The 14,548-nt window shown below is 54.6% G+C and overlaps 4 protein-coding genes across 4 annotated transcripts; all 4 read right to left on the bottom strand.

Moving 5' to 3' along the window:
- Positions 1 to 1,004: 1,004 nt before the first annotated feature.
- Positions 1,005 to 1,817, bottom strand: JN550_004313 (uncharacterized protein; the record flags this gene model as incomplete). Its single annotated transcript, XM_049315815.1, has 2 exons — positions 1,005 to 1,404; positions 1,459 to 1,817. The coding sequence occupies 2 exons, from the start codon at positions 1,815 to 1,817 to the stop codon at positions 1,005 to 1,007; spliced, it is 759 nt and encodes a 252-aa protein (XP_049173851.1).
- A 697-nt stretch (positions 1,818 to 2,514) lies between these two features.
- On the bottom strand, positions 2,515 to 3,165 carry JN550_004314 (uncharacterized protein; the record flags this gene model as incomplete). The annotated part of the gene is made up of 1 exon (XM_049315816.1): positions 2,515 to 3,165. The coding sequence occupies one exon, from the start codon at positions 3,163 to 3,165 to the stop codon at positions 2,515 to 2,517; it is 651 nt and encodes a 216-aa protein (XP_049173852.1).
- Positions 3,166 to 3,505: 340 nt separating this feature from the next.
- Positions 3,506 to 5,010, bottom strand: JN550_004315 (uncharacterized protein; the record flags this gene model as incomplete). The annotated part of the gene is made up of 4 exons (XM_049315817.1): positions 3,506 to 4,132; positions 4,184 to 4,360; positions 4,431 to 4,558; positions 4,683 to 5,010. 4 exons carry the CDS (start codon positions 5,008 to 5,010, stop codon positions 3,506 to 3,508), a joined length of 1,260 nt encoding a protein of 419 aa, XP_049173853.1.
- A 986-nt stretch (positions 5,011 to 5,996) lies between these two features.
- Positions 5,997 to 9,502, bottom strand: JN550_004316 (uncharacterized protein; the record flags this gene model as incomplete). The annotated part of the gene is made up of 2 exons (XM_049315818.1): positions 5,997 to 8,522; positions 8,591 to 9,502. The coding sequence occupies 2 exons, from the start codon at positions 9,500 to 9,502 to the stop codon at positions 5,997 to 5,999; spliced, it is 3,438 nt and encodes a 1,145-aa protein (XP_049173854.1).
- Between the last annotated feature and the right edge of the window lie 5,046 nt (positions 9,503 to 14,548).

Consider the following 14,548-nt stretch of genomic DNA (forward strand, 5'->3'; position numbering starts at 1 on the left):
GGGTTGAGTCAATGGGCTAGCAACCCGGTATCCAACGGCGAGAAAATTGCATAGCCCACTAATCTAACCCAACTATTGGTCGCACTGTTTTCTTGGGGGTGGCTTCTGCTGCAGGCTTCAGGCTCTCAAGCACCTGTAAGAACATGGCTGACGGGCGGGGCCGACGGTCAGGCTGAATCGAATGTTGACAAGAGTCGGTTCCAAGGTTCCCTCACGATATAGCCGGGCTTGTCGCAAGTAGCAGCTATGCTCGGTTGAGTTCAAAGTCCTTGGCTCCTCGGTGAAGAAAAGACTGGATTCCGTCATTGAACATAAGAGGCGCTGACAGGGCAGTGCGACTTGATTTTGTGTTGTTGTCCCCGCAAGCATCGCAACATTGAGACCAGTGAAAGACGATGAGTGAGACTGCGCACCTGTCGTCTGTGGCCCCCACACGTGACTGATGTCACTCATACGAGTCTCTTAGGTGTTTCTATTCTGCACTGGGCATAGTGTACATTCCCTTGTGTTTACACTAGAATGGCGGATGGCAGCGGCAGACAGCAAGCACTATTCACTAACTTTCATCCGGACGAGGCACAAGTCTGGCTTAAGTCTTGTGTGCGGTTGAAGATATGTATCATCCCTGTCAAAATCATAAGTTTCTCACGATGGCGGGTCTTTGCGAGGCTCAAAATTGAAAGTGGTCTGAAACGTGCCCATTACCTAGCAATCTATTTTAACCCAGGGTTGCATAGAAACACACTCGTTAAGAGTTTTCTTTAAAGATACATCAACGAGACCAGTGCCTACACTGATGGCCCAGTATGTGAAACCTAGGAGCACATTATTTCTCAAAGCAAGACTGCGATTATGGGGAGCAGTCTAATACACCATGCACCATGCACCAAGACGAGCACACCTGAAAGTATGTGAGACGCCAAGCTGGTCTCTATGGATGATATGGACATAATTGTAGCCAGTGGCCAATATATACAGTAGAATATGGCTTTACAGTTCCACGTTTAAGAGACAGAGATGCTGTAAGCGGTGGTCGTCAGGACGGCGTTGGAGCCGGTGAAGGGCTCGGTGCCGGCCTGGAGCGAGGTGATGTAGTAGCTGGAGGGGACACCCTGGCTGGAGGTCAGGTACTTGAAGAAGAGATTCAAGTCGCCGCTGAAGTTGGTGATGGTGCTGGATGCAACAAAGGAGTAGACCTTGGTGCTGCCGTTCAGGCCGTAAAACAGCTTGTAGCTGTTGCCGCCGATAGTGACGGTAGCAATGGGGCTTCCACTGGAAGAGATGGGACCGGCGCCGCCGTAGGCTGCGAGCCAGACCATGATCTCGTAGGCATTGGTGCCTCCCGAAGTTGGGGCAAGCCAGAGGTCGTAAGCAACATCGGCTACGAGGTTGTTTCCAGTTTGGCTGAGCAGAGTATTAGTGGCTGTAGTCTTCGTTGCGGGGTGGAATTACACTCACCTCCACTTCCAGGTGGAAGGAATCGAAGAAACTGCGGACAGCTTCTTGTTCACGTTCTCAAGAGCAACGTTCGAATAAGACTTGACGTTGTAAGAACCACCTGCCCAAGTCCAGCTGGTGTGCCAGGCGACCGAGTTGCCGTTGAGCGAGTCGAAGTAGGTGCACTGGGAGCCAGAGCTGGCGGCCGATGCACCCCAGTTGTTGTGGTAGATCACGTAGCCTCCAGTGGTAAGGGATCCCCAAGAATCACACGAGATGGTTGTGGCACGCTTGTCCAACGTCGGTGTCGGGGTTACGGGCGAGGCGAGGACGCTAGTGGCGCCCAGTACCAGCGAGAGAATGGATGAAGTGAACATCATTATGGCGATGGAAGTTGTGTATACCGGACGAGGTTTTCGATAGAGTTGTATCAACACAGGGTGAACGATCTGATGAGGTATCTACAAGTTGCCAAGAGGCCACCGGCTCTTTTTATGAGTAGACCATGGTGGAGCATAGAACCTTATACTTTTTCTGTTCTTCTTCTTTGCTCCTTCCATGACCTATTCACTCTCCATTCATACTACTGATGGGGACTCCATTGTAGTTTGTTCCACGAATGAGGGAGATCGGATGCACCCCAGTCGCTATGCCTCTGTCGACCGAGCGTTTGGAGTAAAGACGTCTAAGTGCCGCGTGTGGGGAACAATTTCCCGTCGGTGACCCTGTTCCTGGGTTGTGACCCCTGCACACTGGGGGAGCCTCTGGTCCCGGATTTCCGCTTTTGGTCCTAGGAAAAGGGTGACTGGTCACTGAAGTTGGTCATCGCTTGCTGGACAACTTACTTCGGCTCACTGTCAGTGCAGTGTTTGGTGGCATTTGAGAATTACCTGCTGGAAGATGGATCCCTAAGTGTTGCACAGGCCGGCTCAATGTTCTTCAAGTCGTATGCGGCCGACGGCGATTCACCGTTGCAGTGGAGTTGGTCGTCTCTTAAACTGGCTGGGATCTTCGGGGTGCTCTCTGTATCGCGCTTGGTGTCGTGCAACCAGACCCGTAACTCCTGGTCGACTGCCTCTAGTTCCCCTTTGGCTGGCGGAGATTTGACACATTCATTGTAATTGATGCAAAAGGGTGTTGAATTAAGCGCACATAATCTTTCTGGTTCTCAAGTTGACTGATTGACCAGGTTCCCGTCCCATGTTTTGCCCCTGCGGCGATTCGTGAAGATGCCCTCCACAGTACGTCCGATCCCAACGCCGTGTCTACCGGTGGCCAGAACCGCAACACTGCTGCTCCAAGCTCATATCCCTCTCTCAATGGCCCTGGTTCTGAGCATTGTGGTCGGCAAGCGATTGCACGTCCGCTGAAGTCGAGCCCTTCGGTGGTCTCCCACCCAGGAGTCTCGCCGGCCAAAACGTCCCTCAGTGTACTTGCATGGTAAACAGACGGCGCATATTTACCCACCTCGGCCTTCTGCACCTCCGCTGCGTCTTCTTTCGTGACTTCGCCGGCGGGCTTCCGTGCAACCTCACCGGCCTTGGCAAAGAAGTTCTGCTGCTTGTCGTGCAGGCTCTGTGCGGTGGCTGCGGATCCGCCTTTGACCACATTGGCGTCCGATACGTCGGCCTCGGGACATGCAATGGCGGAAGCTTTGGCCTGTGTGCTCGGCCGGCCTCTGGCGGCTTGCTCCTGAAGTTCGGATTTGGATAGCAGCCCGGAAGTCATTTTGTGAAGCACCTCGACAATGTCTTCTTTCAGCCGAGATGCAGTATACCAGGTTAGGAGATGGATCTCATGTCAATGAGACTGTTGTTCATTCGTTCGTACGTGACTGGTAGCTAGGTGCGGTGGCGTTATATGACTTCATATCCTGTTCCGGGCAGGGAGGGACCCACGGGATTGTCTGGCCAGTGCACCGTTGACCAATAAAGAAGGAAGCATACAACTCCGTCTGAACAGTCACTGCCATTTAAACTATACCTTCATCATCATTTGGCTTTGTATTGTCTCGAATGGCACTCTATATACATAATACTCGGAGAGGGCTTCTGTATTATGGCCATGCTCAGAAGATCAACCCGGCCTTCCTGAAAGCCTCAAACGACTCCAGCCAGCCGTCTACGGGATCTTTCTCTTCATTAAAGCCAGAGTCCCTCAATTTCTTCAAGCTCAACTGCCTGTCAAAAGTCAACCACGTCCCCACGCTGTCGAGCTGCGAGCTCCCTGCACCAACCCCAGCCTTCACAGCCCTGTGCAACCCCTTTCCGAGGAAGACGTCCTGGTGCTGAGCTATGTACTGTCCGGGCATGACTTTTTTGTCGTCATTAGATGCGTCGTCTGCAGAAGATGCCACAGGGGAGGTGCCTTCCATGCCAAACCAGGCCGCGAGCCTGGGCCATATCTCCCTGAATTTGGCCGGTTTGACGCTGTCGCCTATATTAAATAGGCGACCGCCTCCACAGTTGTTTGGGTCCATGGAAGCATGGATCGCGAAGCACGCAAGAGTTTTTGCGGAGACGGGAGTGAACTTGGATTCGTATGCAGCCTCGTTTCCTGGGAAGGGGATCGTCACCGGTGCCGCTGGCCGTTCTGTTTGTTGAGGTCTCAAGCCGTGGTTATGAGCGTATAGAGATAGATACTGCGCCCAATGGAGAGCAAGAGAGAACTGTGAGCCGTTGGGCGTGAATCCAATCTAGCCACCGTCAGTGCTGGAACACTCTGATTGGAACTCGGGATTACTCACGATAGCGTCTGGACAGATCTCACACCACGTCCAACTTTTCCCCTGACACGCCTTCGTTAACAATTCGCGGAACACCGGGTACACGACCGTCTTCGCATAGTCTGGCGGCAGATTATTCACCATGTCCTCGGCAAGAGGAGGTGTGAACGTGCCGCCAGGGGTATATATTCCGTAGCCCTACGCATGGTTTGTTAGTCTTGGTAGGAGAATAGGTCATTCTGTTCAATATTCCGGCAACGCAACGTACCCTCGTACCCCCGGGGAAGACAACAAACTTCAATGGAGCACCCAGTATCTCCAACGCGCCGATGACGTTCTCTAGCATGCGCTTGTTGACTGCCACCTCCTCAAGATGGTCCTGCAATGATGTGAATACTATATGAGCACTCCGAGTCAGCATGTATTCATTCGATACTAATCACTAGGACATTCGTGTCACTCCCAGCGTCAATCCACCGTCTCGCAACGATCCCTGCCCGCCGTGTTGTTGTGTACGTACCAAAGTAGTAGACGTGCGTGAAAGTGTGCGCATCCTCCACTCTTTCTAGTAATGTCTTTGCAAGTTCCTGCGGCCCGTTACCAGAATCACCGAGACCGTCGCACCTGAGGTCTACACCGGAGACCAATCGAAGGCTCGGCCTGCCGGTGCTCAGGCGTTCCGTGGGCCAGCAGGACTCCTCCAGGCCGACGGGGCGGTTTGTGAGCGCAGTGACTCTTGGGAAAGAACCCGGCATCGGGTAATTGGAGAGCAGCTGGTTCACAACGGACCAGCCAATGAGGCCGGATGCCCCCAGCACAAGGGCGTGGTTTGACTGGGAAGAGTCCATCATCCGTAGGGTCTGACGATCGCAGTGCTGGATCGAAATGTCGAAAAAGCGCAATCCGAACAAACGGCGGTTCGGTTAGCTCTAAGATTCTGAAGTTCTTAAGATCTAGGACTGAGTTGTTATAACTCCCGTTGAGAATCGGCTGGTGAGTCTGGCCGGCGAGCTACCCACTTCTTTCTGAGCAAGAATGATTCATAGCTGATTTGCCGAAGCTAGCTCAATTTAGCCCAGAGTAGAATATTCAATCAGTCGAGGTTGATCCAAGTTTGAAAGATTAAAGGCCCTACTAGATCAATCACCGCAAATGGAAAACAGGCACAGATACGTCGTGAATGCCATAGTTGTCTTACACGCTAACAAATTAAATATCTCTCTTTCCCACCATCTCGCAAGAAACTAGTAAAACGCACGACGGCTAGGATCTAGAAGAAGCATCTCTTATGCTCCCTTTATCCGTGCCGCGCCTCACTCCGATCTAGCCCCCCTACATGCCCAAGGCCAAAGACCAAAGATGGCACCAGACCAAGAACTCCCAGAAATGTCTTTGAAAAATCTGCCATGCCAACAAATAATCGTGACGCGGTCTAGGTGTCTATCTAATGCGGGCACGGCCGTTCCTCAAAGAGTAGGCATCATTCCCCGCTTCCCATACTAGGCGTACTGGGACCAAGTAATCGTGAATAGGGGTATCGCGGAAATTGGGACAAGCCGTGAACCAGGTATTAAGTTGAATTGTGGTTGACGGGAAGAACTCCCACAACCCATGGATTATAATGTCGTATTAAGTAGGTTGCTGGGTTGCGGGACGCAGACGATAAATGATCGCATCAAAATCATTGTTGTCGGTTTGGGTATTTGTTTGTTGCTTATCATGCAGCAGGATGTTGTTTGCTCGCCGCAGGCTTGTTGTGTAGCCTGCTTGCCTTGGACACGTTTTGTCAACCCTCAGGCGTCACGGCTCGGAGGGCATTCCCATCCCTGTAGAGTCAGGCTTCTCCGCCCCGTGCCTTGCCTCTTCTCCTGAAGAAGTCCATCACTCTCTTCGCAGCGCCGCTACTTCCCGCGTGGTCGTTCGGCCGACCATAGTCCTCTCCATCATAAGCGTCAACAAATCGCTTGTTCTTCTGGAGGCGACCTCGGCTTGCTGCCCGCCCGTCTGAGTCATATCCACCTTGATAAGGGGCGGCGTTGTGGACCGGCTTGCGTCGCGGATGATCAATCGAAGACTCGGAACCTGAGTTCAGCACTGCGCCTTGCTGCATATACGCAGGGATTGCATTTGGCCGAGAGCCTGGAGCATAGCGCTGGTGTCGTGCTGGATTTGTGGCCGAAGGCTGCGGTACCGCTCCGGATGTTTGAAGCTCATCGTCGTACGCAGCATCAGCATACTGCAGGTGGTCCCCGCGACTACGTGGCCGTTCAGCGTACTGGCTGAAGTCGTCAGTCTGCGGTGCGTCTTGCATAGGGAGATGTTGCGATGAGGACATGTCGGGGGGCGGCGAATCTGCTTCTCTGCCAAGGCCAATGGCCTTCATGAGGGAGAAACGGCGGGTATTTGGTGGCCTTTCTTGCGAGGCTTGCGAGCCAGTCATACTTCCGCTCTGCTTCTTGGATAGGCCTAACGTTTGGGAGAATGACCGCCGAGAGGCACGTGAATCCATCGATGGGCGACCAACAGGCTCGCCTGACATGGTATTCGACATGCTAACCGGAGGATATTTTCTATTGGCCTTCTCTAAAGGTTGCTGAGAATCGCGCTTCTTCCGGCCACCGAAGATGGATCCGCGCCGTCCAAAGATCTTGTCGCTAATCTCACCGATGGTGTTGGAACGCTTGTGTCCCTTGGACTCGCCACCGGAGGACTGAGGCGGTGTGTTACTAAAGCCTGAGACCTGCGCGAACTTCGCAGGGACAGCACTGATGCTCGGTCTTCCAAAGTCCAAATCCGGCTGCTCCTGGGGTATCGGGTTCGAAATCACATAGTTCTTTGCGCCGCTACTGGGTTGAGACATCCTTCCTTGAGCATTAGTACCGGCCACGGTAGGGGGTATCGGTTGACCATACGAAGCGCGTGTAGCACCGGCACCTAGTCCGTGCCGGGAGCCAGTCGACTGCATTGAGCCTCCCGTTGCCGGTCTCGGCACGTTGGCCCCGGAGATGGTCGTCATGTATTGTTCAGAAGTAGCACGAGATCCGTCACGACCGGCTCGTGCGGAATGTGTGTTTGTGTTCTTGTGGGAGCTCGGTGGTCTTGTCCGGTGGGATGGCGAGGGATTGTATGCGTCCTTGGTTACTGGAGGGTCCCTGGGGAGTGGCTTGTCGTTAGGAGACGTCTGAACCTCGACCGGTCCTCGACTTGAGGAGCGAGCACGAGTCTTCCCTCGGGGTGAAGCCTGGCTCGCTGCCTCACCACCACGCTGTGTCTGCGTGGTCGGCGCCACGTACTCAACTTGCACGGTGCGTCTCTTGTTGTCCTTCTGCTGCTTGCCTTGTGCGGGAGGCTCGTCGGGATCGACAGTGCCCTGTTTCCTGGCCAGATCACCCATGGCGGCGGCGGTTTGCTTCGATTTGGACGGCTCCCTCACAGACGCACTCCGTGCCAACCCGGACGGCTCTTCGTCATTGGCGGGGACCGTTGTATTTTGTATCTCACTCGACGTGGTGGTAGTGCTGGTGATGAGTTCCACAACATGGGCATACTCGCTCAGCCAGCTGTGTCTAGCAACCTCGAAGAGGTCGGCGCGCTTCCGAGGACTGGGAACCAATATGCGTCGCAGCAAATCTCGAGCGTGCGGCGTGACGTACTCGGGGAAAGTAAGAGGGGTGTTGACAATGTACTTGTACAAGAGGTTGATATTGTCGCCCTCAGGGTTGGCGGGATCATCGTCGAAAGGCAGGTAGCCCGCGAGCATGGCGTAGAGAATTACACCACAGCTCCACACGTCCACCTTTCGACCCGTGTATAGCGAATCGCTGACCACGAGCTCAGGCGCGGCATAGCAGGGGCTGCCACAGCTCGTCTGCATGAGGTCTCCTCTTCGTAGGCCATTGGACTTCTTTTTGTCGAGGCCGGTCCTCTTCACAAAGTCACGGTCGCCAAGGCCCAACTCTTGTTCCACGCTCAGTTCATCATGAGGGTCAAACGTATTTGCAAACCCGAAATCAGTGATAATAATGTTCCGGTTGCGGTCCAGAAGCAAGTTCTCCAGCTTCAGGTCCCTGTGCACAATGCCCTTCTTGTGAAGATACCCAACGCCAGAAATTAGTTGTGCAAACAATCTTCGCGCAGCATTGTCCTTCAAGTAGCGGTGTGTGAGGATGTAATCGAACAGTTCACCGCCTGAAGCATATTCTAGCACAATTCCAATGTGTCGTTCCGTTTCGGTCATTTCGTGTAATCGCACAATGTTGGGGTGGGCAACGCCGCGTAGGATGGATACTTCGCGGTAGATCTTAGCCAGTCGTGATGGGTTGTTACCAACACTATCACGTCGGATGAGTTTGATGGCAACCTGGAGAGCAGTTGCCCTGTCAGCATAATTTCTCGGCTCATATATCTCGAACGTTTCTGGGCACGTACCTGGACGCCACCGTCCTGTTTCCAGCCCAGCTTGACCTTGCCGAATTCGCCCTCGCCGATGGTGTGGCCCAAGTAGTAGTCGCCAAATTTGGATGCCTTCTCTCTTTTGGAGTGATCATGTCTACTTCTTCGGGTCCTGCCATCATCATGAGCCTCTCTGGCGCTAGCAATCGGCGGTGGGATGGAGTCGTCGTAGTCGTGTGATGTTTGCCCAGGTGTCACCTGGTGCGGCTGAGCTTCATCCAGCCTCTCCTGTTCTCGCTCTAGATCGTCTTCGGGCTGAGACACGATAACTCGGTTCAATACCTCACTGGCTTCCCGCGACGGTTGTTTGGATGACGTGTTCGTGTTGGTTCGGATAGGCATCGTTGTGGTCGACTGTCTGTCCCGGGAGCTGCCCCGGTTTGACGACTCTTGCTGCGCTGCCCGCCGCCTGGAGCCTGAATCCTCGTAGCCGTTCGCCACAGGTCTGCTGCTACTGCTTTCGCCGGTTGCTGCTCTCCGCGGTGAGTTTGCTGCGCGCTCTTCTGCTCGGGCAGATCTTCTGGAGCTGGACCCGCCTTGTTGGCTCGAAGACGTGCGCGGCGGGGGGACGGGCTGCTCGTTTCGCCGGCGGCTCGAGGAGGAAGTCGACGGTGTCTGGTCGCCTGTCGCTACTGGGACAGGCGACGCCAAGGCAGTGCGCGATGCCATTGTAGAGGACTGGCCGGGGTCGTGATGGGTCGCCGTGTTACGGCTTCTCCTAGACGGGCCGTTAGATGATGCAGGTGAGGCAGCGGCTTGGCTCTCTCTAGCATAATAAGCTTCTCGGCTTGGAGAGCGGTTTGAGGTGTACTGGCTGGAAATGTGAGAATCCAGTGGCGGTAGTGATGTCGGTTGGTGAGGAGCTGACTGCAAAGCGGCCGAAGACATACTTGACGCAGAAAAACGCGTGTATGGGTCGTGCTTCGTGGGCAGGGAGATAGCTGAAGTAGGAAGTTTATTGTTGTTTTGCCCTGTGCCTCGCTTATCTGTCGGTCAGCTACACTGTCGACGCCTAGGAGCCGAGGTGGCGGTCTGTAGAAGGCTCCGTACCTGTGGATTGGATTCAACAAACTGGGAAATCCAATACGTCTTTCACGTCGAGGCCGTATCTAGTCGATCGAAACCAAATAAACAAGGGCGACGACGAGGGTCCAGAGCGCGAGTGCTACCGGCCGGGAATGAGTTCTGGGCTCAGCGGCCAGAAGTGCTCCAAAGACCCGAACGCGCGGTTGACTCCAACGGAAAGGCAGATGCGATGCGGCCAAGATTGAGGGTGGCAGCGCGGATTGGGCTCGAATCGGGTGGTCCAATAAGCCAGCTCAGCATATCATGGTGGTTGCAGTTGATACGTCAGCGCTCCGGTTGCTGCGGCGCGGTGCCGAGTGAGGCGATGTGTACAAGACAATTCGAGTTCGGTGGCCTCTCAATTGCACGACACACACTTGTCCGACTCGCAGGGTCGGCGAGCGCGGGAACAAAAGTCAGAAGAAAATAAAAAGGAACGAGAGAGCGAAGTTGTTTCGCGGGCGTGTCTAGTCCCGGCTGGATCCCCTTTGGGCTGCAATTCAGACAACCCCCTTGTCCCGCGGAGGTGAGCGAGGGCAGGCCGGTCAGTCGGGTAGCGCGTCGACTGACTGCACAATGGAATGGATGACGATGAATGAGTTGAACGAGTGAAACCCTCCCGCGCGCAACAAGTCGCGACTGCAAGTGCTGGCTCTGCTGTAGCGCGTTGCGGTATCAGACAAACGTACGAGCCTGGATCAGATGCGGGAAGCGCGCACTGGGATGCTCTCCAATCCGTCCCGGCAGCGCGAGGGAAAAAGCAGCTTTCGTTCGGGGCTGGCTGCTAAAGCTTGTTGTCTGTCTCTCTTTCGCGGCGTCGGGCTACTGACTGCCAGGAGTCTAAAAGTGCTCTTGGGGTCCGGATGCACGCAGAGTAAAGGGGGGCGGGCGCTCAGGTTCAATGCAGACCAGACATGCGCGGCAGGTAGCAGGTTAAGTTGGAGGCGCATGCATCAATGATGCAGCCGCTTCAATGTGTCTGCTGGGTCTGGTGCGCGCTGGCGAATGGAAGGGGAAGCCTTGCGCTTCAGGCTCTCGGGGCAGTTAGTGACTCGTTGGCTGGCTGGCTTGGCTTGGCTACTCCCTGGGACCTTCGCCCACGACTGCGACGGCACCTCGAGAGGACCGGCTGACGGCGAGACGGGGTTCTGGGTAGGAAGGAAGAGGAAGAAGCCTCGTGCGGCGGGCCGTAGTGATGGACACCGACTGGCTTGCCTCCGGATATTCGCGATGTTTTGGCTTTGGGCGTAAGATTAGACGGGACTCGACGAGAGATCACTGGGCCTCGATGTCAGATGGGTCCCTGGGTTGATCGTAGCCGTCGACGGCCTAGCTGCTCCTCCTATTCCAAACAGGACCCAAGTTAACTTGGTCCGACCGCTGGGCTGCCCGCTGTCCAAGGTTCGGCACGTAGCTTCTGTAAGAATGAAATGTGCGTGTGTACCTACGTACAATAACACAGCGCACAACTCCAGCGGATTGCGCGCGCGCTCTCGTTCCGCTGCTCAGTTACTTCGGTTACTGTAGGTTGCCGAGACTACAGTAGCAGCTCCTTATCGCGCGGCAGGCTGGGTTGATTTGATGGCACCGGGCGGGATCTCGCGGCTGGAATGCTGGAACGCGACACCACAAAACACCTGGTCGCTGGGTATTTCCAAGAGACAGAACAGAGACGAGAAGAAAGAAATCACGTCCTAGCTATCTGGGTATCTCACATACCAGGTCCCTGCTGTGGGAAGTCGGGGGGCGGCGGGGATTTTGAGGGAAAGAGTTGCATCCCGTCCGTTTAATGCGCGTGTCTGAGCTCAGGTGGGTTCTTTGGCGAAATTGTTCACGTCTGACTGTCCTGCGCGACCTTGGATCCTTGAATCCTTAGGTCCTTTCAAAGGTCTTGCTGGCTTCGCTGCTCTCTCGCTGCTCGGTGCCCAGGCGGTCGCTCGCTCGCTCGGGTCCAGCAGGAGGAGGTCCAACAACAGGGCAGGCAAGGGGGCATGTGCAAGGTACCGGCCGACCGTGTCGTTTTGCTAGCCAGTTTGCAGTTAGACGCGACATCCAGGGGGGGCCGGCGGGCATGAGGGAAGCTGGGGTGTGGGCCACTCTCTCTATCCATGGATCTCTCTGCACCAGAATACTTGGAGCGGCATCCATGGGTCCTGTCGTTATGCAGGTACCGTGTCCGCATGTCTCGTCATCTCGCGCTCTCGTCCGTCTTGGTGCAAGATCCTCCGGTTGTGCAGTCCAACGAGTTTTCCGATGCCAAGCACCATGCTCATCTCATTCCCTTTTGCTCGTTTCGTTTGATGATTCCCATTTACAACCGTCGCAAGTGCGAACGGTGGACACCTCTAGCTTCCCTTCTACTATTTAGACCGTCATGCCGCCATCGCTCACTCCAAGGAACATCGTCGGACTCGAGAGCATGTGTGCGTGCATGGCTGCAAGGTACGGCGACGACAACAGTAACCTAGGTTCCGGAGGCAGCGCGACAGCCAGCCTTTGCTCGGACGATGCGCCAGATCTGCGCCATGCTCTGTCACTTTTCGCCAGGGACGAGATGCAGCGCAGCCGGCCGTCGAAAGATACGCTATTCCGGCCAGCTGCAGCCCCATAGAGTGCCTTGCAATCTAAAAGGCCGGCATGCGGCATTCAGGTTCCATCCATGGATGGGTACCAGTAGTCACGATGGATGGCTTCAGCTGCCCCCAAGAACCATGGAAAGCAGGCAGACCTGCGCATGAGCTACGGCAGGTACGGACGCAAGAAAAACAAAGCTGCAGGCTTCAGAAGAAACCATGCACGTCGTTGCTACGTAGTACGCGATCATCTGTCTCCAAAGGCCCGGCTCTCGTCGGTCACTTTTATCTTCCAAGTCACCGCCGACCAAATCAAGCGCTGCGGATTTGGGCAGAATTCAATTGCTCTACCTGCTGAAGTATGCAGCCTGCCCAAACACAGCACGGATGAAGGGTATCGAGACACCTCAACGACTGCTTGGACTACTTGTCCAATGACCTAGAAGCCATCATACCTAGGTGCCAAGGTCGGCAAGGTCTTGTAAGCCGTCATCCACCCTTCTGCAGGCTGGCAGGGTTGCCAGGGTCAGCAATCCCGTGGAGCAAGCTTGTTTACTGTAGTGGTATGGGTCCTCACCACTCGATGTGGACATCACGCTGGAGACGCCGAAGGTTGATGTAGCACGGGCCAGCCACTTTGCTCTATTAGGCCTTTAGGCATTGACTTCTTGGCTTGACATTTCGACGTCAACTTGCTCACGTTCCATGCCGCGTTCTTACAAGGAACTTACCTGCATCCAAAGTCCACATCCATAAACCAATTTGGCGACTCTGACTCAACCACAGCCATGACATCGGACATGCTGATCACTGGGTCGATGTCTACGAGAGTGCTCGGCTTCTTTCCTTAGTCCCAGGCTTGGGTAAAGCCAGTTCCCACTGCCGATGCGCAATCACGGTCTTGTCATTCACATGACTGGCTTGGCCACTTCCTGATTTCAGTTGTAGAGTACAACTGAGGCCTACAGACAAGGCTGAAACAGAATCAATGGCCACAAAGTTAGATGCAGCACATGTGCACACGCTTTGGGGGTCCTGACCTGAATACTAGCCATAAAGCTGCAGTAGTCTAAACTACGAGTACGCGTTGCTGCATATACAAGTCAAGCGCACGATAGTAGGTGCGCAAACTTGACACTGTAGTTACCTAGTTACTTACTCCCCGCACATCGATAAGTCGCCAGGCGCATGCCACGTTCTGATCTGCCAGATCTTGCATTGACGTCGGAGATGACGGCTCATAGCTAGGGCATGGGGTTCGTCCTTCTACACAGTAACTACTTGATCCCTGCAACGGCCCTAGAAACCTTCCAGATCGCTTTCCCAAGTTTTCGGGCGCGTCGATGGTCACGATTCACATGTTGGCGTGTGAAGGAGATCCATAGTAGTCACTCAATTTTGTCCGGCTTGCCTCACAGAACATTCGTCCTGGTGGAGGCCAAGTCTGAACTAATGTCCCAGTTGCTTGAGTTGCCAGGGAGAACCCTTGACTGAGCTGTCTATGTTCCACCATTTACATCTCGACATCGGACAAGCTCACGGCCCAAGCCTACAGACCGGCTAGTAAACCGATGTCAGTAGAGGTCCGATGCATGTCAATGGCCACTTTTCAATTACGTATCTTTGGTCAGAATCGTATTGTCACATTCCCTCTCTTCCGTCCGGAGCAAGCGATGGTGGAGAAGGCGCGCCAATGCGATGGAACTCTGCAATGCCGTCACCTTTATGCTTCTCTACTCGGCATGCCGTCGGAGCGCCCATCTGCCATTTACCATCGCGTCGCGTCCCAGACCTCTCAATGCATTAACCATATGCCGCTGTCGATTGTCAATGCGGCGCTTCATACTCTCCCCCTCCCCGTCCACTGTTCCTGGCAGGACAGCATTGGCTGGGTTTCAAAGTACCGGGCGCGTCTGGCCGGGTGTTTGGATCCAGCAGCCGCCTCTCGCCGTGGTTCTGAGGTTCTTGTCGCATACTTGGCAAGTCACAACGGCTCGGTTGTGGCAGGGTCACCATTCGATTTCAGTAAGTTTCGGTGACGCGAAACGCTCCGGACTGTTTCGCAGATCTCCGTTTCGTCTCTTTAGGCCCCATATGCCAGGCTCCCCTTGGAACAGATCCCCCATATTTTCACGTAAACGTTTCTCGCGAGGGGTTCCGGATATGTGGGTATTAGCAAAACTCACCGTGGACATAGCGTGACCTCGGACGATACGATCGCCATCTGGTACAGATCAGACGGTGCTCACTACGTGGTTTTGACTGTTCATTGAGGCCTCAGCTCGAGCGTATCTAT

Source organism: Neoarthrinium moseri, assembly GCF_022829205.1.
Source record: "Neoarthrinium moseri strain CBS 164.80 chromosome Unknown scaffold11_Wmoseri_CBS_16480, whole genome shotgun sequence".
NCBI classification, from domain to species: Eukaryota; Fungi; Ascomycota; class Sordariomycetes; order Amphisphaeriales; family Apiosporaceae; genus Neoarthrinium; species Neoarthrinium moseri.